Below are 21,317 nucleotides of genomic sequence, written 5' to 3'. Positions count from 1 at the left end.
ATAAAGATTGAACCTTGATGTCCAGTTTTCTGCTCAAAGTGAGTAGTGTGGTGATCACCACCAGTTGCTACAGTATTTCAATGTCTCTCAAGCACAATCAATAGTGAAATCTCCAGAGTCACATCAGCTGGGTAGAAGCAGCTGTTCCTTTGATACCTAGAAGAAAATATTTTCAAATTAGTCTACCGCTGCTGCACAGATGGGACTAGCATTTTTTGAATGAAGCAGCATATCCAGCCATAAGTGAAAGGGAACCATATCACAACAGCTGAGCTTTTACAGAGGAGTAGTCTTGTTGGGAGAGAAGGGCATAGTTGGAAATAGTGAAAATATGGATAAGTATAAGCAGTTAAACCACTTGAGTAACTAAAGGGTCATCTTTTGTTCTTCTTACCTAGCTCATAGCAGATTTTGTAGCTAATGAGAGCACAAGCCACCCTGCACCTTGGGCTGGTCTATGTGCACAGTGTAGCAGAGCTCTGTGTCCTTACCTTGCTGCCAGTCTAGTGGATTTGTGCCAAGGTTTGTGGAGGAGCCTGGGCAGGTGGACTGAGGTGCAATTCTCAGATTTGGAGCACTTGGAATCTGCTATAATACGACACTTCCCTTGGGTCTTCCTTCAGCTGAAAAATGACTAGGGGCTTGTTGGACTTCCTTAACATTACATACCTATTATACTTGTCTGGTATTGACAATCCCCAGCTGACCTGCAAAGGGACAGACTGTGTAGCCTCCCAGGTAGCTGTATATCATCCCACCAGGCCCAAAATTCATGAAGGGAACTTCCCTGTTCAGCACAGGGAATATGAAGCCTAATTGCAGCAATGCTATTTAACTGGAGATATTCCTAAAGGATACCATGGCTTGGAGTGAGTAATCCTACCTCATTCAAGCATATGTTACTTTCTGAAAAAAACTTAACATTCCAGTTGAAATGGTTTTGTAGGACTTTTTAATCCTGGATATTCTGGTAAATTTGTCAGGAAGATAAGTATTTTTCCAGTAGCTGCTGTACTGCTTCTGTGCTGCCAAACCCCCTTAGCTACTTCAAGCTACAGGGTTTGAGATTTACTGGATTAGAGGATTTGAGATTCACAAGGCCTATACTAGCCAGGTCAGGTTCAAGAAAACAGAGAAGTGGACCCAGAAGCAGCTCCAACTTTTTCTGCTAAACAAGAGTTCATCTTCTCCAATCTGTTCCTATCCACCCCGTTCAGAACAGTGGGCACAGGAAGCCTCGAAGTCTTCTAATTTGTGCACTCTGTATTTTGGAAACTCTCTCTCCCCTGTATTAATTAATGGAATTTGGAAAGCTGCTCTTTTTGTGTCTCTGATCATCCAAACTGATGATGTTCGTCTCTTAAAATGATGTTCATCTTTCAAAATCCTCTTCCTCCCATGATGAGTTTGTGACAGGGAAAGGTTTCAGCATCTCCTGTTCTCCTGGTCTGGGACATCTCCGCCTTTACCATCTGCTTTGTTGCTGCTCACAAGTTTCCGATCAGCACAGAAATGTAGATTTTTCTCAAAAAAGTAGATTCTTATTTTCATTTCAGTTTTCCTTTTGCTTCTGAAGATCGTAGGTTCAGTCTGTGTCAGCCAAGCTAATAATTAAGCTAATAAAAGTCAGAGTTGTTGGGGTCTTGACAGCCTCTGAATCTGCACCTTCCTTTCTGTGCTCAGGTAATTGAGGGAGATTAGAATGAAGAGTACCAAAAATAAAATGATTTAACTTTCAGTTGGGTATCCCCACAATCCTGCTGTCACTACTTCCAGAGGCAGCAGAATGGAGTGCAGTCATATTAGCAACTCTGCTTCTTCTAGCACTGACCACTCCTGAATTTCTTCAAGGATAAGGTAACACTGTCCTTCAATAAAACCTGGCTGGGCAGTTATTACAGTTGTAAATACTGGGAAAAAAAAGAACATTCTAAAATCACAATTTTTGCTGGTGTTTTCAAGTGGTCACTCAAATATCTGGGTCTATAGGCTGCATAGTGCAAGGCAGGGACCTCTAACAGACACACTACAGCAAGCAAGAAGTTGGAGGACTCAGGAAACCCTTCCAAAGCATAATCATGTTATCTTTCATGCGACCCAGTTGAATATTGCTGGGCTTTCCATGGCAGGATGTGTCATTTGCTCTCTAGCTCATTGTTATCAGGATATAACATTTGCTAGCAGGTTATAGCCTAAGAAAGGAAACATCTGGCACTGGTAAATACATTCCCTCCTGCTGTTATATGTAAGGAGCAAACCTCATGTTTAGGCACCACACAATTTGAACATGGGGGCAGACAGCACACACAATTCAAACTGCTAAGAGCACTTAAGATTATCCATTGTTCAGGATCATTTCCAGATTCAAAAATGGTTGTAAGATAGCTGCGTAACAGGCTAGTTCCAAGTAAGTTATGATGCAGAAAAAGGGAACAAGTTCCGTTGGGGATGTGAGTGACAGCGTAAGACTTGTGAAAGAAAGGCCTGGATATAATGAGATCAGTTCAAATAAGAGAAGAGGGAAGGTGGTTCCTAAAATATCTGTATTAGCCTAACACTGAAGCCTATACCTGAGTTTGCATGAGGAAGGTGATGCAGAAGTTACTCCTCATTCTAATAGCCTGAGCCTGACCGAGGCAAAAGGGCTCCAAGCCCGGTGAAGTAACAGGAAGGCTCCTAATCCACATCTACACCTCCGAGCTGGGGAGCTGCCGGGAGCCAGGCCGCAGGCTCCGAGCACGCCACAGGGAACGCGGCCTGGAGGCACTGTGGGAGCCGCTGTGCAAGGGCCTGCGAGCCCTTGCTGAAGCCCTAGAAATAAGTTTCTAGAAAGCCAAGGAGACACTTTTAGGAGGTATTTTTAGAAGTTTGAGACGGTCTGCGGGAGTTGAAGCTGTTCTCCAAGGCCTCCAGGGTCAGCACAGATGTATAACACCAAGGTGGGACCAAATCTTTCTCATATTTTAAATTCAGGAGAGCAGCCACAGTGCACTGGCCCAACCCAGACTGCTCATAACTGTGTTTTTAGTAAATTCAGGTGAGGCCAGTTTGCAGTCTGAGCTAGGAATGAGACTTATGTGTGGGCTGTGCGGGGTCATTGCCTTCTGCAGGGATTAGAGGGACAGGCAGGTGGGACAGCTGAAGCAGCAGGTTCTCCAAAGGACATTCCAATTAGGCTTTTGTTTATCTGCAGGGTTTAGTGCAGACTGGAAAAAAAATCTATTGTTTTCCACGGAGACCCATAATCTGTTTCTCACTACTCAAAATTGCAAGGCTTTCATCCCACTTCTACCATATTGATCCCTGAGAGAGACTGCAAACGGCTTAAGTTAACCTCATACAGCCACTGGCTGAAGGGGCTACAATCTTCAAATACTTTTTAGAATGCAGATATACATGGCAATGAGCTAGTAAGTCTCAGCATTTGGGATAGAAAGCATCCTTAGTCTTTTTTTTTTTTTTGAAGTAAATGCATTTATCTGGGTGATACACACTCACTTCATTATCATAGTACATGACTGAAGTCTGTATATGTACAAAGAGAGAACAGGGGCCAGATATTCCTGACACGAGCCTTTTGTATTTTTCCAAATAATTCATTTCGCCGGTGACTGATTTCCAGTTTTGTATCAGCCAGCTCCCTCAGCAGCCTTGGATTCACTTGTCTGGTCTCCAAGATTGATATACAGACTCTGGTATCAGGAGGCTGACCTAGATTACCTGCAAAGTGCCTTCTAATCCTGTACTTCTATATATGTGTATTTTTTTAAATGTGGACCCAATAGCTGATCTCACAAATCTCTGCAGAAAAAAAAACTTTCCATTATTACCCCTTTATGGAGCCACAAATCACATAAGCCTATTTGCTAGTAATGTCACACTAGCATTTCATATTGTAATGGAGACACAAACTTGATATTGGTCTGAATGGCCTGAATTCTGTCTCCACTGAGACAGGAAAAGCCCCCTACAAAACCCTTAAATCCCTTGTGCATTTTGCTTGAATGCACCTCATTAATCAAATAATACTATCACTGGCACATTTTCAGCATTATTTATCACTCTACTAATATTTGTGTAAGGCTTTATCAGCATTACATTATATGTATTGCTAGAACATAGATAAAAATGTTGCATAACTCGTGGCATAGAATTGTTTCCTGAAGAAACTCATAAGGAATTCACCATTTCAGTAAAGATTAGTATTAAAAACTTCTCATTTGGCAATAAATGATTTCAGAGATCCCCTCTTAGTATATAAATATTGAACAGAGACATTAATCTTATTATTGCATGGCACTAATGAAAAACAAAATATTCTACCTTTATGTAGTTCCTATAATTAGCAACAAATCCCCCAGGTTTATCCCTTTTCTCCTACTTGTCACAAAACTGTCCTATAATTATATCTATATTTAAGGATTTTGCCTGGAGCTAATGTCATGTAAGCTGCTCAAAAGCAGCCCAAAGGGCCATGCTCACTTTCTTTCATCATAGTGGTGCAACAGAAGAGAAATTCCTTCTGTGCTGGCAAGGAGGTATCATACTCTCCACAGCAACAAAACAAACTTGTGTTTCTTTATGCACTAAGGAACCCGATGCTATCCAAATTCATTGGACAGCATCTCATCCAAAGAAAAACTCTTCTGATGCCATACCATAAAACTTCCCCCAAAAGAAGACTTCTACAGACAGATTTGAAGTCAATAAAAATAACTTATGAACTATGGGGGTTTTTTGAGAGTAAAAGTGCCAAGATTCAATACTGCATGGCCCCTCTGATCAAGACTTTATGTATCCTTGTTCCTCCCTATCTGAAGCAACATGAATTTGATAACGGCTGGATATTTTTCATACTATCGTGCTGACAATTTCATACTTTCAGAAGCAGGTCTGAGCAGCCCTAAAAATGCTAGTTGTGAGAATGAAGCCATGAGGATGTGGATGGGACGCAAAAATTTGTCCAATCTGATTATCTTTTCTATTTTGATGGTGATTAAACCCAACGACTACTACTGTACTAAAAAACCGACTGCTCAGTGAAACTTTCAGCCTTATTCCAAGTTTGGATCCAGGCCCAACAGCAGCATAGGCCCAAGCACTAACATTTCCCAGAGCGTGCAAGTATTAGTGATAAAAGAATGATAAGGAGTAAAACTTTGGGATTTTGACCCAGTTTTTGTTTCCACATCTTTTGAACTGGGACGAAGGCTTTTCATCCAGCGTGGCCATATGCACATCGTGCCACTGGACGCAAATTTCCCAAGTCTCCGCTGGATGCAGGGAGGCGCTCCCAGTTTTAGCAGTGCCTGTGCTGGCACATGCCAGCCAGCCTCACCCACACCCTTGTTCTTTGTTTCCCTTCGGCCTCCAACTGGCATGGCTGGACTAGTATCTCTGCATTCAGGCTTTCTGGCTTGAAAATCTTTATTTTTTGTATTTATTTTTTCCAATCTAGGTGCTGCTCCTGGTTTCCGGAGTGCCCTTGCCAGGCCCTGGCGGCCCCTCCTGCCCCCACAGGCCGCACGAGGGGACTCGGGCAGCCTCCGGGTATCTCCGCGCAGCGCCCGCCCCGCACGGACCCCGGCTCCCCTCGCGCGGACAAAGGCGCCATTTTGTCCCAGCGCCGCCCGCTGGGGGCGCCCGCGGGCCCGCCCCTCCGCGCCCGAGCCTGGCGCGGCGGCCGCCCATTGGCTATGCAAATGCCCCAGCCCCGGCGCCGACCAATGGGCAGCGGCCACGGCGGGGAGCGCGGCGCGCGTGGGCGCTGCGGGCGGGGCGCGTCGCGTCGCATCGCGTCGCATCGCGTGCTGGTGGCGGCGGAGGCAGCGGCGGCCATGGGGGCGCGGGGCGCGAGTCGCCTTTGGTGGGGTAGGAGCCGTGCGCGTGGGGCGCGTGAGGGAACGGCCGTTATGGGAGGGGGGGCGGCCGTTAGTGGGGGTAGGGGGCGCCGTGCGCTATGTTCCCCCCGCCGGCATGAGGCTTCCGCGGCTTCTGGCTCCGCCGGGGCCTCCCCGTGCCTGCCTTGGTGCTGGAGGGAACGTTGGGTCCGCGGGAGGAGCTGGACTCGCCCGTGCGGCCTGCGGAGGGAGCGGGGCCCTTGGGGCAGCGAGGCCCTTGGGGCCGCGCGCAGGGACGGGGTGGCCCGGGGCAGGGAGCCGGTTTCCACCCGCTGCAGGAGGGGAAGTAAGTGCCGAGGTTGCCGCTTGTTTCGCGTGTTACCTGCACTAGCCGATGTGCGGCCTTACCGGGCCCCCGTCTGCCTCGTTTGCTGGGTTGGACGCGTGCAGAAGTGACCGTAGGAGCCTTAAAGGTCCCCGTGAGCAAACAAAAAAACACCCTCAAAATCAGCATTTATTTCTCATTCTAATAAATAATTTTAAAAAGCCTTTTTGACATTTTGCTTGATTCTGATGAACTAGGATTAAACTCTGTAAAGATTCAATTTATTATTGCAAAGCAAAGCGAGGAGTCTGTGGAGAATTGTACTTCCTCCTCCCCTGTTGCTGGGTTTTCTGTGATAGATAAGCAAATAATCAAATTATTGGGCATTCCTCATTAGGCTCCTTTATCAGTAAAGCACTTGAGGTGTAGGTAACACTGTGCAGAACCAGAGGTCTCAGTGCATGAACTTCACAACATCAAGTTGTTTTTCTGAAGATGCAGCGTTTTTTGTTTGTTGTAAGAACCGTATAAAATCATCCTCCCATAGGTAAGGTTTTTTTTTTTTTTTTCCCAGCTCCAAGTTGTAACTCGACTTTTTGGTGGGAAATTATTAAACTTAACATTAAACTTTTCTGTCTGGTTTAACAACACTCTCAAGCTAAGCTCTTCTTGGTGGTGGCCAGTGACAAGGATAATGGATAAGGGATAGTTGAACAGGCCAATGGGATCCTGGCCTGCATCAGGAGGAGCCTTGCCAGCAGGTCAAGGAAGGGGATCCTGCCCCTCTACTCAGCTCTGGTGAGGCCCCACCTGGGGTACTGTGTGCAGTTCTGGGCATCCCAGCACAAGAGGGACGTGGAGCTTCTAAAGAGGGTCCAGCGTAGGGGCACAAAGATGATTAAGGGACTGGGGTATCTATCTTGGGAGGAAAGACTAAGTGAGCTGGCCCTGTTTAGCCTGGAGAAGAGAACACTGAGAGGAGATTTGATCAGTGTGTTCAAGTACCTGAGGAGTGATTGTAGGGAGAATAGGGCCAGGCTCTTCTCTGTGGTGGCCAGTGACATGATGAGGGGAAACGGGTGTAAGTTGAAACACAGGAAATTCCACCTCCATGTGAGGAAGAACTTCTTTCCTGTGAAGGTGACAGAGCCCTGGAACAGGCTGCCCAGAGAGGTTGTGGAGTCTCCTTCTCTGGAGATCTTCCAAACCCGCCTGGATGCCACCCTGTGCCACGTGCTCTAGGTGTCCCTGTTGGAGCAGGGGGGTTGGACTAGATGATCTCTAGAGATCCCTTCCAACGTCAACCATTCTGTGATTCTGTGAAATTAAAGTTCTTGCTTTGAAATAGCTGGGAAGCAGCAGAAATGATTGAGTGAAGGTTGTTAAGTTTCTGAATATATTCTTAGGTGAAGGCAAAATATACTGAATTCAGCTTAATGGTCCTCTCATTTAAGGAGGAGTTTTTGTCTTTCCAGCGACTGTAGCCTTCTAGTAGCTTTTTGCATCCTTGTTTTCTTACTCTGCCCTGGTGGCAGCTGTTACTGCAGGTCACTGTGACATGTTGTGGCAGCCACATATCAGCCTAGGAGTCCTTTGGTTTGTTCTGATGAAATGCTGCTTGTATGTGAATGCAGTGAAGAGAGAAGGCCTTTCTGACATGCAAATCTAGTGGTGGAAACCAAGCAGGTCCCCCAAAAGGAAGGGATTGAGCACAAGGGCTAGAAGAAATCCTTAGGAGGGAGTTCTGGATAGAGCACTGGGTTGCAGCAAACAACTCAGTCTTGCTCTCTTGTACAGCCCACTAAACAGACTGAAAGATGTCACTGGAAGATGTCACTTGTTACAGTTTTTCTCGGGTGCAGAGGGGGTAGAGTGAAGATAACTTGATAAAATGTCAGTGCTGCTCTGCAGCCTGAGTGTGCTACAGACCGTAGAGTTAGTGCATCACTGAACTGTGTCTTTCACATCCCATCTTGAAGAGCGAGAATCTGCCACTTGCTATTCAAATTATTAACCACTTGGAACAAAGCTAACCACTTTCATGTAGTTTTAACTTCAAGTCTGAGCCTTTCTGTGATGTGTTCAGAGTCTCCTGCTACGCAGGGTTTTTTTGCCAAGATCCTTGTCATCTTTCATCGCTTCGTCTTAATCTCTCTGGCAAGATAGGAGGAGAGGTTGTGAGGTCTTATATTGAATGTCTGAAGCAATAAAAAGGTCTAGAAATGACCAGAAAAATGAAGTGTTTATTAACAGAAAATTAATATCCTTTTATTTGTTTGTTTTTTGAGTTCTACAGGTGCCCGAATCATTATCCAGAGAGATTTAGCTATTCTTCAGTCCATCAATGGAGGGACAAACCAATACTAGATTAGGATCCTCACAGACAAGAATGAGGAAGCTCCTTACACTGTCAGTGCATCAAGTGCTGGTACTAAAATCAATGCAACTAAGGTTAGGAAGGTCCTGCATAATGTGATTCTGCTGCTCTCAGAGTGTCTTATTGGATAGGAGAAAGAGGCAATTGGTTTAGGAGTTTCTGTGAGAAAGAACTATGAGAAAATTTAGCTGATCTTGGGGAAGATCCATGAGTGAGCAGTGTCTTGTACCACTAGTTAAGGTTGCAGCTTTGAGAAAGCAAAGTTCTATGGAACGCTGTAACAGGGATAGCACAATTCCAGTTTTTTTATGTACAGAGAATCTATGATGTGAACCTATGGAACCATTATTTGAGTGAGGAGGGAAGGCATGTTGCATTAACTTCCTTTCCTCTGATGAGCTTGGAATCTCCTTCCCTTTTTCCTACTAATTTATAGGATGGCAGGGCACAGGGGGAGATGATTTATCATGGAAATAAAGGGTCCATAAATGGTCTTGCAGAAGCACCCATTGCTTTGCTTTGGTTCTAGGCACAGTGAGCTGCACTTTGTTCCTGGCTGTTAATGGTCTGTATTCGGCCAGTGATGATGTGATAGAGCTAACACCAACAAACTTCAACCGGGAGGTCATTCAGAGTGACAGCTTGTGGCTCGTGGAGTTCTATGCCCCATGGTAAGTATCACATTTTCTTTCTTTTACCTTGCAGAAGCATCACAGCAAGCTGGTGTTGACCAGTCAAGAGTTTTGTTCTCTTGTTGGTAACATAGTCTCAGTTCGGTGGTCACATGATTAGAAAGATTAGCTGTGGTGTGGATTCCTATTTTCAACATCCTCACCACGGGAAAAGGGAGAAATTTTGTCTTGAGTTGGCAAATGGGGTGTAACAGCAAAATCTTATATGCTGTTTTACTACTTCTGTTTTTCTGCTGAGATTATTATTTAAAACTGATTGAAGTGCAGCAGACGAGAGAGGAAGTCCCTCAATTCCATCCTTCTTAAATTAATCTTGAACTGAAAGTGCATACCTGAATTTACACTTAGGATTTTCATTTCCAGTTTTGAGTGTAATCTTAATTTACTGCCTCCTTTTCCCATCCCACTTGTCTCCAGAGCAGAGTCTCTGACAACCTGCTTCATAGTCTGTGTGAGTCTGGTGGCACAGACTGGGCATCTGCCAGTGCCATCTGCACTGCCCGTCTCCAGACCTCTGCATTCTGAAGAAAGAGCCTCTCGTTGCTGCAGTACAGAGAGGCTTGGGAAGAACAGCTGCCTGCTGTCACTGCAGCTTTACAGGGGATGAAGCACGGAGTGGCTGTTACTGTAGCCAGCTCCCTTTCCCCATACCTGTGGTGTGGTCATTACACACGAGTTGCCAGTCAGATGTTGGTCTCCTGCCATAGAGGAGATGAACAAGAATCTGTGGCATGTCTCATTAAGGACTTATCTCTAGAGCTATTCTTTTTTTTTTCTGTCAGAAGCTCATGTCTGTTTTAGCTTGTAACACACTAGTGTGCAAATTTGTTTTTTGGTGGCCACATTTGCCTGCATGGTAAAAAAAAAAGTCGGGTAACTTTTGACATGTCTTTATTTGCATCCGTCCCAAAACCTTTCGTTATTGGATCCTGATTTTAACAAGCGATTGCATTTTTCTCATGTAAAGATTTAGATGACTCGAAATAAAACCCTGTTATTTTATATCCCAAATCAAGTGTTATCAAGCACTCTATGTGCAAGACAGGATCATTTCTAGGCTGAGCCCATACAGGTTAACTCACACTTAAGATTAGTAGAATTAGCCTTTTTTATTAGGTGTGTTGGGCTTTGTGCTTGCTCTCTTTGGTCAGTGTTTAAAAGAAATTCTGGGGCAAGTGTAGTGTATGTGTGTGTGGATGTGTGGATGTGCATATGTGTGTGTGTCTTCTGTTTCTGCTGAGGGTGTCTGAGTTCACTTTAATGTCACCACTGATCTGGGTGCTTGAACTGTTCTGCTCTACAGGAATTGTTTTCACAGCAAAAGAACTGATGGAATTCCATCTCTGCAGTTCCTTTTTCCATGGTTCAGCAGTGTTGGATGATGCAAGTTCTTTCCGCCAGTCCTGCCTTTACACCTGCTGAGTTAGAAATTGCCCTCTTGGATATATTTAGATGATGCTTCTCAGCAAGGGATGTTTGCAAAACAGTGTCTCTAGAGGTTATTTCTCAAATATCTGAGTGATACTGTGATGCAATGTCATGGCGTAAGCTTTTTATTTATAAATAAACTATTTATTTATTTATTTTCCTCTCCTGTAAGGTGTGGTCATTGTCAAAGACTTACCCCTGAGTGGAAGAAAGCAGCAACAGCATTAAAAGTAAGTTTAAGTTTTCCCAAATGCCTTTGTGGTTGCTGATTAAGGACAGTTTGGTTCTTTATTGTGTAGCTTAGGAGCACGGTTGGGGAGGGGAAGTCCCCTGCAGTTCTGCTTGGTCAGACTTGCAGAAGTGCTGCTTGTCTCGCCTGAAAACTGATGCATCACCAGCAATCAGGAAATTTTGCTAATTTTATAAAAGGAAGCAGTTATAGAGGTTTTGTAGAGCATTGTAGAGGAAGCAAGACAATTCTGTGCTGGAATATGTTCATTTCTGTTTTCCAAGGCTGTTCTTAACACCATGAGCATGCTGGAACCCAGCCATCCTGTGGGTTTTTGTGGGTTTTTTTCTTTCCTTCCTTGCTATCCTGTCACTTGCCTATGAAGTTCAGAAGTATCGTGAACTGAGTATTTGAACACAGCTCTGTAAACCGGGTGATGAACATTTGTTTCATGGCAGATAATTTGGTCATGCAGTAACTTGTTGAACTTCTGCATATATTGAATTCTCTTTAAAAAGTCAGTTGTTCCAAATTCAGAAGCTGTTCAGGGTGAAGAAGAATTAGGCCCATATGTTTTTTCATGATATAATGCTTTCCGGGGAATCATCTGTTCTTTGTGGTGCCCATTCTCCTACCTTTCTAATAGTTATCTGTGCATCATTCAAAGTATAAACTGCGTTAAATCACATTTGTCTTACACAGTTTCTATTTTTACTTCACCAGGGTGTAGTGAAAGTAGGTGCAGTAGATGCCGACAAGCACCAGTCCTTGGGCGGGCAGTACGGCGTCAGAGGGTTTCCAACTATCAAGATTTTTGGAGCCAACAAAAACAAAGCAGAAGATTATCAGGGTAAATCTGATGGTCTTTCACATGTTCCATGCCTAAAAATGTCCTTGAAGACAGTAATTATGTTAGCTGTTAATGCTGCCTTATGTGATATTTTCTTCCTGTTTATTGCTTGTAATTAGTAGCTGTTTGAGAGATGGGCAAGTGGAATTTGTTTCATCAGGTTGTGCCTGTCTCTGAACTACTTGTCCCATTCCAAATTTGTAGTTGGTGGAGGTTAAAAAGCAGTTCAGGGAATAGTTCCTTTCTGTTTACTGGGAGCTTGTCATAGTCGTCCCCTTTTAGATAACATGACCGTTTGGAAGTGGAGTAAATCCTACTGGATGTAACATCGCTATGACTACATCACCTGCAGGCCAGTCCTGCTCTGCCTGAATCCAGCAGGAGAAGATTTGGTCCTTGAGTTTAGAACCGAATCAGTTGTTGACCTTCAACTTGCTTTTTGGTGTTTTAATTGTTCATTTTTTTGCATTGCAGGTGGCAGGACAAGTGAAGCTATTGTCGATGCTGCTCTAAGTGCTCTTCGGTCCCTGGTAAAAGACCGTCTGAGTGGCAGAAGTGGAGGATATAGTTCTGGGAAACAGGTATTTATCCGGGAATGTGTAACTCGCCTGTGCCAGAGATCAGGGGTTTGTGCTCTCTGTTAACGGAATCACAGAGTAGTAGAGGTTAGCAGGGACCTCTACTGCAGAAACAGTCTAGTCCAACATATCTGCTCACAGCAGGCTGTGAGCAGTCAGTTATAGAAGGCTATTCAGAACCATGTCCAGTCAGATTTTGAGCATGTCTGAGAATGGAGTGCCCCTTACTTCTCCAGGCAGCCCATTCCAGTGTTCAACTTCCCTCAAGTAAAGGAAAAGATATTTTCTTATGTTTAAGTGGCATTTCTTTTGTAGCAATTTATGCCCATTGTTTCCTGTCCTGTCACTGGGCGCCACTGGGGGGAGTCTGGCTCTGTCTGCCTTCCTCCCATCAGGTAATTACACATAGTTAATAAGATCCCCACAGAGCCTTCTCTTCTCAAAGTTAAACAGTTTCAGTTCCCTCAGCCTTTCCTCATGGAGTAGATGCTATAAGCCCATACTTGTCATTATAGCTCTTGACATGGAAGTTCACCCACTGCTTTCCCTCCATTCACCAATCCTATTTTCAGGCATAACTTCCACTTTGGAAATCCATGCTGGCTACTTCCAGTCATCTTTGTGTCTTAAATGTGCTTGGAAATGGCTTCCAGGAGAATTAGGTCTGTCACCTTGCAACAATCATGGTGGTAGTTCTGCTTGATATCAGCGTCACCACTTTCTAGGTCCTAGTCTAATCTGGATAGTTAAGGGTGTTTCCTGTGCCAGAGTTTTCCCTAAAACTGAATGGCAAAGCTCCTCACTCCTAATGCTGCTCCTGAATAGTGGAGGAAGTACCCTCTGGCAACCCCAGGTTGCTGCAGTAGGAGACCTGGGTGGACTCTGTACCCTGTAGGGTGTTCCCCACTCCTGTTCTCCTGGAAGCCAGGATACAGTGTGTGGGGAGGATAGTGAGCAGCCTGCTCTCTAACTGTGAATAACAGAGATTATGTGGGAATGTTACCAGTGAGGTACAGTTTGACCCGGATTCTGTTCTTTAAGAGAAGCTTCACTTGCTTTTTCTTGGAAGTTCTGTGGGAATAGGCCATGGACACATTGTGTCCTGCTCTACAATGGGAGGGTTGCACAATGTAATGCTGCCTGTCTTGTACATACCGTTTTGTATAACATGACACGTAGGAGATGGCTTGTGTGGGAGACCAAGTTTGGTTATGTCTTATTTGAGGGTCTGTGTGTGTTTCTTCCAGAGTCGAGAGAGCGGAGGTGGAGATAAGAAGGATGTGATCGAGCTGACTGATGACAGCTTTGATAAGAACGTCCTAAACAGTGACGATGTGTGGATGGTGGAGTTCTACGCCCCTTGGTGTGGGCACTGCAAAAAGTAACTGAGCTTTGTGACAATTCATTTCTATTTAGTGCTTGTTTGTGTGGAATAGCCTTAATCCCTTCAGAGGGACCTTGAACTTATTATATCAGAAGGGAGTTTTATTTTTTCCATAAAGTGTTATACTGAAGCTGTGTGGGCTTCTGCTCAGAGCACCTAGGTGCTTTTCAACATTTAAGGGTATCTTCTTGAAGTGCTCCTGCTTAGTGGTAAAATTTCCCCTCACCACTGTTCAAGATGAAGTTATATTAGCCTTTCGTCCCTTCTGATGCAGGATTTAAGGCTCTGTGGAATAATCAGACTAGCTGTTATTCTTCACAAATACTTTTTTTTTCTTCCTCTTTCCCCTAAGAGAGGAATATATTGCATAGTATCGACATGTCGTGCACTGTTGCTAACTTCTGGAATGCCTAGAGCACTGATAATGTCTGTTTTTCAGTCTGGAGCCGGAATGGGCAGCAGCTGCCACTGAAGTGAAGGAGCAAACTAAGGGAAAAGTTAAGCTGGCTGCTGTGGATGCAACCGTCAATCAGATGCTGGCCGGTCGATACGGGGTGAGTGTGATCTGCAGTGGTTCCCATTCCTTTTCCATTTCCAGGAAGTCATGGACCTTTAATGCTTACAGAATTATTTCTTAACCTGGTGCTTCTTAATGCTTTATACTAAAAATATTGTTAAGAGTGACACATACCATTTTTCCACAATTCCTTTCCTCAATGTGGGGTAGCAAGAAGAATACATAGGATGAGGGGAAAATAGGGTAAATAGGGATGTTGCTAATGAGAAAGACTTTCTGTGAGACCTTCTATAACCTTAACATCCTAAGTGACAAGTGTCTCCTTCCAAGCTGTCATGGATGCTGACCAGGTATCTGCAGAACACAGCTGTGTTCCTGTACAGGGTCTGTACTGGTTCTTTGAGCCAGTTATAAGGGATCACTCTAAGAGTATCAGCTGCTTGAATGGGTTGTGCTTTGGGCCTAGAGTGAACTAGCAGTCTTTAAATCTCAGTGATACAGTACAGGGAAACTCAGTGTTCTGCTTAAAGTGTCCCTGTAAGTACAAGGACACTGGATAAGTGCTCACAACTTCCACTTACTGGAGGTGGAGCAGAGAGAGTCCAGGATCCAGTGGCTGCCATGAAGACACAACACTGTCTTCCTAGGGCCAAAATGGAATCAAGGTCTTAGGACCTCAATATCTTAAAATTACAAAGAGTTTATATGGTCCCCCTGGTAATTAAGCATGTAGTGCATGATGTTTCTAAACTGTAAGACCATTTCAGCTTCATTGGTCATAAAATTTGAAACTTCAGTTATATTAACTATTTTAAATTTTTGGTAGATAGGGAACCGCAAAACTGTTAAATTCAGTCATAAGCTGTTAAGACTTGTTTCTCTCTTCCCTTCCTCTTAATCTGGAACACATAAGTGTAGCAGGTAACTTGCATCATAAATGTTTAGATTTGTTTGAAATGATTGCAGATTCGTGGATTTCCCACAATCAAAATCTTTCAAAAAGGAGAAGATCCTGCTGATTATGAAGGTGGAAGAACTAGGTCTGATATCATTGCTCGTGCTCTGGATCTGTTTTCTGATAATGCACCACCACCCGAGCTCCTGGAGGTACATTGGCTGTTTTATTTACAGTCGAAGTGTGCTGTTTGTGTACTATTTTTATGGCAGAAATATCCAAAGATCACAAGATTTCCATTTCTGCTGGGAATATATTGTTCATTGATGGGCCATCAGAATGGATGGCACTAGCAGTGCTGGTCCAGGGTGAATTACCACTGTGCCCAAATCATCCCGAGAGGGAATGAGTGGAAGGGATTAGGTTCTGTGCCCTGTGTCACTGCATCTCCAGTGCCGAGGTTGGACGAAGCTTGTGATTTTTGCTTGTTGTCCAGAAAGCCCCACTCTTACATAGTGGTTTTCCATTTCCACCATTGGCGGAGATGCATTTGGAATGGCAATATTCATACATAAATGGGCTGCTTCCTTTTTCAGGTGATGGAGGGATCCCCTAAAAACGGGTATTTTGCTGTCTGTCAGTTAAGTCTGTCCTTAGTGCTGCACCCTACTGACTCTCCTTAAGCCAACAGCAGCAGGAATGGTACCGACAAGGCATATACATAGGTTTGAGTGTGCTGTTTGCAGTTTATTAGAGCTGTAGCTTTAGACCATTCACTGGTCCAGAAAGTGTTTCTGAACAAGAAGTGACATTTTACTGGCCTCCCTGTAAGCATCATTTATTGCAGATAACTGCTACTGCTTTCCTATTGCTACAAGTATGAACAGAAGTCTTGCGAAGCTTTTGTCTAAGTCTTGTGTTGGGGAAGCAGTGATGCAGGAGAGGCTTTTAAGCTGTCAAGTTGTTTCAGAAACCTTTTCTCAAGTAGGATGGAGTGTGTGGGCTGGTGGAGGGAAGCAGCTGAGTACTCTAAACTCTCACTGACTTTCTGCTTTTTGCTTCCAGATCGTTAGTGAGGATGTTTTGAAGAGCACCTGTGATGCTCATCAGCTCTGCATAATTTCTGTCCTGCCTCATATTCTTGACACAGGTAGAATTCAAGAAATCAGTCTTCTGAACTAATTTGTCACCTAAGGCTTGTAGTTGGGTTTTATAATTTGTGCGATACTGTCTTGTCAAACAGGAGCCTCAGGGAGGAATTCTTACTTGGATGTCATGTTAAAAATGGCTGAAAAATACAAGAAGAAAATGTGGGGGTAAGTGTCGTTGTAGACTGGCTGGTCCTCTTGGTGTAAAGATGGGAGATAGCTGTTCCTTGTTTAGGATCCCTCATCGTGGTATATTTTGCAACAGTACCTAACTTTGTTGTAGGGATGGATACCTCTTGTTTTGAAATAAAGTAGAAGTGGCAGTTCATTAACAATGTATATCATGTTCCTAAAGAAGCAGGTCATAAAGCTTTGCTTCTTTCTCCAGGATGCCGGTTAGGTTATGTGGCACCTCCTTCCTTTCCCAGAAGTCAGGAGTTTTGCTGAAAAGGGAGTGTTGGCTTCATTAGGAAGCATGGGCTGTTATGACACATGGACTTCTCTGAAAACAGGACGAGATGACATTTGTGCATTGGAGAAGAGCACTGAGATCAGAGAAACTGAGAAATAACATAGGGTGAAAATGTCAGTTTTTGGCCAGAAATCCCCTGCAGGGGAAATTGGGTCATGTTCAGATCTGTGACCTGGGCCGTTTTAAGTTTTACTTAATGCAATTTGGAGTATAGTGGTGGTTCTTCCTTCATGCTTCTTCTTCTGATGTGGCTCTCAGCAGTTGTGAGCATGGGGCTGCCCTATGCCTGCTGCTCCTGAAGGGCTTTCTTTGCTGCAGGGGGTCAGAATCACCCTGCTGGCTTGAGAAACAAGAAGGTGGGATGGAGAGATGCAGTCAGGCAGTGACTACTTGGGAGGGCACCAAACTCTGCAGGGCTGCAAGATACATGTCATTTTAAAACAGCTGTGCTGACTTTACTAACTATTTTGTGCTTTATTTTTTCTCCCAAGATGGCTGTGGACAGAAGCAGGTGCTCAGTCAGATCTTGAGAGCTCTTTGGGCATTGGAGGCTTCGGGTATCCAGCAATGGCAGCTGTTAATGCACGGAAGATGAAATTTGCCCTTCTGAAAGGATCCTTCAGTGAGCAGGGGATTAATGAGTTTCTCAGGTAAAGTGTTTCTTTAAGTGATGTAAATCTTTCAATAACTGGGGCTGTGGCTCTAGAGCCAGAACAGGCTGTCCTGGGTGAGATGAGGCTTGCACACTTAAAATAATTCAGATGATGGGTAATCAGTTGATTTAAGGGAATGGCTTAAGTGGTATCAGACCTCTTAAACCCATTCTCACCTATCTGTGGTGGACAGAAATAGTCAAGAATTTGGTTGTTTGGGCTCTAACCCTGAAGAGTTTTTTATGGCCATTCAAAAATAGAAAAATAAGCTTTGAGAAGGGTATTTTTCTGTTTTGTTTTTGTGTTATACACAGACACATTTGTATTTATATATAAAAGATCTCTTGGACAGAAATATTTTTTTATATACATATATATATTTCATATATAAACATGTATAAATATTTCTGTCCAAGAGAACTTTTTTTCTTAGAACAGTGCCAAAAAGGGAAGGTTTTAAGAGGATTAAGTGAAACTTAGGATTCAGATTCAAGAAGACTGTACTAGCCAGTCTACTAAGACATGTCAGAGAAGATACAATTTGGACATGGCAAATTCTCTTAGGCTGTACAAACAATCTTAGTGAAACTTCTTCTGGCAAGAATGGTTGGTGTTTACAGAACAAAAAGTCCAATTTAAGAGTTTAATAAATTAGATGATTCGATTGATATTTTATTACAGAGCAGTAATTCCTGGAATAATCTGCTATTTTGTGCTTCAACTCAACTGTGCTGCCTACAGGGAGAGCAGGACAGTTGCAGATAGTGTAGCTGACTTAATTCTGTAAGGAAAGTGTAGTAGGCTAAAATAATCCGATAATCTGATATTGAGCAACATAAGGGTAATTAGCACTGAGAAAAGCATGAAAATGTTAGAGTCTTATCTAGAGAGCAGTGCTTATCCAGTTTGATTTGCTGCTGAAAGAATGCGGAGGGAGTAACTTTTCAGCACTTCAGAATGTTGGCTTAGTAAGGAAGCTTCATTAGCAAATGATGCCCGAGATGCCTGAAAGCAGAAGCTGTTACTTAGTGAGTGTCTCTGTACCCAGCAGAGGTTTTGAGTCAGACGAAAATGAGGAAATTAATGACTGGTAGTTTTCAGTAACTGCTGTATAAAACTAGTAACTGTCAAAACTAGAATTAATAGACTGTCCTTAGAGCTGGTGTAACGGTATGCTGTATATCATATAAAGAGGCTGCATATCTCCATGATTATTACAAGGGAAGCTGTTGAAATACAAAGCCATGTGGCTCACAAATTTCTCTGGGTTTTGTTTGGGTGTTTTTTTGTTCAGTTTTTTGTTCAGATTGGAGATGTGTTTACATCTTGCTCATGTTTGCTTGAGGCCAGCTAATCAGTTGAGTCTTATCCAAAGCAGGCCCTGCTCTAGGTGGATGGAGAAATTCTTTAAACCTCATTTTTACTTGTTTCTTCTCAGGGAGCTCTCTGTTGGCCGTGGCTCTACAGCACCAGTGGGTGGTGGAGCTTTCCCCAAAATTAATGTAGTTGAACCTTGGGATGGCAAAGATGGTGAGGTAAGAGATGCTCCACCTGTAGAAGCAGTGTTGCTTTCCTGGTTGGGAAATGTCTGGAGGACGTGTATTCAGTACATGTATTATAAACATAAAACCCTTTGCCCTTCAGAATAAAATTGTAGCAAATATTACCTAAATTCTACCAGAACATCAAGAAGAAATGGAATGCCAGCTTGGTTTTCTGATGCCATGGACAGTCACTCCTGTCTAGCAGTTGGGATGTGATCTTAAGATTTCAAACCCTTCAGGAGAATTGGAGCTAGAAGCCTGAGCTGGGTAATGATGAGGAGGCTGTGGGGTGTTCAGGCAAGACCTGGGTCTGCAGACACGGATTCTGCCGGACTGAACCACGGACCTTGCCACCAAAGCCTTGCTGTGGCAGAGGGCACGGGTGCAGCCTGCGTAACTGCTACACACGGTGCTCGACTAAGTTGTTGTGTAAGGCTCAGCACCAGCATGTAAAAGTCACTACTAGCCACTGGTAGGATTTCTCCATTTCTAGCTGCCTTTTTAGATTTGGAGTATTTGTAGAAAATACCCTTTTTCTGGTCTTAACTCTGAGAACTTGACCTGCGCTCAGTACTCTGTGAGCTTTCATGAATGAAGGAGATGACAGGAGCTGTTAAGCCCACGGAGGAAGCTTCACTTCTCAAACAAGAGGTTTTCTTCAAATTCAGTGAGTGTCACTGTTTTTATAGATGCTTCTAAACACTTGCTTGAAAATCTCCCCTTTTCACAGCTTCCAGTAGAAGATGACATTGATCTCAGTGATGTGGATCTTGATGACTGGGATAAAGATGAGCTGTGAGATCTTCAGGAACCTCTTTTCTTGGGAGAGTTTGTGCAGCGGTTGGCAACCTGGTTCACAATCAGATGGGAGATTCCAGTGGCCTTTCTATGGTGCAGTAGCACATGACACACCGTGCTCCTGGATCCACTGCAGCAGGGAACTGCGCGCATCTCAAGAAAACATTGCAAAAATTCTATGAATTGTTGTAACCAGTAAACTTGATTGTATTCTGTGTAACAAATATTTTGAGGACAACATGGATCTTTCTTTGAAACACCTTGGGTTTTATTTTCTTGAGACAGTATGTGCATTTAAATGTTACAGAAGGTTGTTTCGTGTAACTGATTTTAAATGTGTTTTTTTTTTTTTTTTTCATTGCGATGAAACCTGGTCAGCTTCTGTTTCAATTAAAGAATAAAACAAAATATTTTCAACACACAGTGTTAGTTTTGTACAGAGTAACAAGGATCCAGGTTTTAATGACTCTTGAAAAATGAAGTGTAGGACATAGAGGCTGGGGGAGAGTGGAGTCATAAACCTCCTTCCCTGCTGCGAAAGATCTTTAATGATCTGGCCTAAGCCTGATCAGACACTCTTAGTTTCAGTGCTCTTTAGTCTTCCTTTCCTCTTCCTTCTCAGGAGCTTTCTTTCTTTATGTCAGAATTGATATGACCATTAATACCATTGAAGTTGGGTTGCTGCTCGAATGAGAGACGCATCTAGGAGAAAGTGTGGCTGATGTTGGAGCTGTTGGTCTTTCACAGGGTTAGCAGTGAAGCTAGTCCGGTTTTATGGATTCAAGGTACCAACAGAAAAGAGATGAATTGCTGTCTCCAGCATCAGTTGGAGGATGTGTATTCAGTTGGATCTGATACTTCACCTCCCATTTGGTGTTGTTTTAATTTGCAAATGCAGTTTTCTTGGATGGGAATCAGGATTGAGATGGGGAAGGGGGTAGTTGCTGCTTTTTTTCTCCTTTTTTTTAAATAAAAATATTCTTATTACTGCTGTTCTCAATGCCTTATGTATCTGTGTCTAGCAAAATGACCCTCATAAGATCAGCTTAATTTATAAAGTAAGGAGCGAAAGAATTGGAAGTGTGCATCCTTTAAACGTTATAATTAGGTATAGCCCAGTGTTCTCTCTAAGAGCACTTTTTATAGGGATGATCTATGGGCAATGTAGTAACTGCTGGAAGCAAATTATAATTTGACCAGGAAATACATGTTTGATTCGGAGCTCTCCCAGACAACAAACTCCTGGACATGTTTTAATGGAAGTGTCCTGGCAAAAACTAAACTGTAGTAGTCAGGACCGGGGGTAGCCTTACAATAAGGTACAGAGTAGTCTTTGAATATCTGACTTCTTCACCTTCTTAAGATGAAATCTTGGCGTTTTGCTCAGATGCTTTCTACTTCTGTTTTTAAGTCCTTGTTTGTAAAGGCAGGACTGCACACCTAGCAGACCCATTAGCCACCATGTTTTTAAAATCAATTTTATTGCAAGTCCACTCAAGATTCCATCTTTGTAACTTGCCCCCCACAACAAAAATAAATAAATACTACCACAGTACTTCTTGCTTCTGCAATGTCTTCTGAAAACGA

At 43.5% G+C, this 21,317-nt stretch overlaps 1 protein-coding gene across 1 annotated transcript; it reads left to right on the top strand.

The window, feature by feature from the left end:
- The first annotated feature begins 5,813 nt into the window (after positions 1 to 5,813).
- PDIA6 (protein disulfide isomerase family A member 6) lies at positions 5,814 to 20,147 on the top strand. The gene is made up of 13 exons (XM_088536250.1): positions 5,814 to 5,871; positions 9,072 to 9,213; positions 10,835 to 10,892; positions 11,615 to 11,741; positions 12,216 to 12,322; positions 13,567 to 13,700; positions 14,143 to 14,257; positions 15,187 to 15,327; positions 16,181 to 16,265; positions 16,359 to 16,431; positions 17,227 to 17,385; positions 18,827 to 18,923; positions 19,663 to 20,147. Exons 1-13 carry the CDS (start codon positions 5,838 to 5,840, stop codon positions 19,729 to 19,731), a joined length of 1,341 nt encoding a protein of 446 aa, XP_088392376.1. The 5' UTR covers positions 5,814 to 5,837; the 3' UTR covers positions 19,732 to 20,147.
- Positions 20,148 to 21,317: the final 1,170 nt, after the last annotated feature.

The sequence above is a fragment of the Tinamus guttatus genome, unplaced genomic scaffold (genome assembly GCF_059628265.1).
Source record: "Tinamus guttatus ecotype Peru unplaced genomic scaffold, ASM5962826v1 Tinamus_guttatus_pri_ptg000653l, whole genome shotgun sequence".
In the NCBI taxonomy this organism is placed as follows: domain Eukaryota; kingdom Metazoa; phylum Chordata; class Aves; order Tinamiformes; family Tinamidae; genus Tinamus; species Tinamus guttatus.
Note: the sequence above shows the minus strand (reverse complement) of the source record. Positions and strands in the feature narration are given on the sequence as shown.

Bases quoted from the DNA above. Each gene is read 5' to 3' on its own strand.
- PDIA6 (XM_088536250.1), top strand. From the start codon at position 5,838: ATGGGGGCGCGGGGCGCGAGTCGCCTTTGGTGGG. The intron at 11,742-12,215 runs GTAAATCTGATG...TTTGCATTGCAG, and splicing joins CAAAGCAGAAGATTATCAGG to GTGGCAGGACAAGTGAAGCT. The intron at 15,328-16,180 runs GTACATTGGCTG...TTTTGCTTCCAG, and splicing joins CACCACCCGAGCTCCTGGAG to ATCGTTAGTGAGGATGTTTT.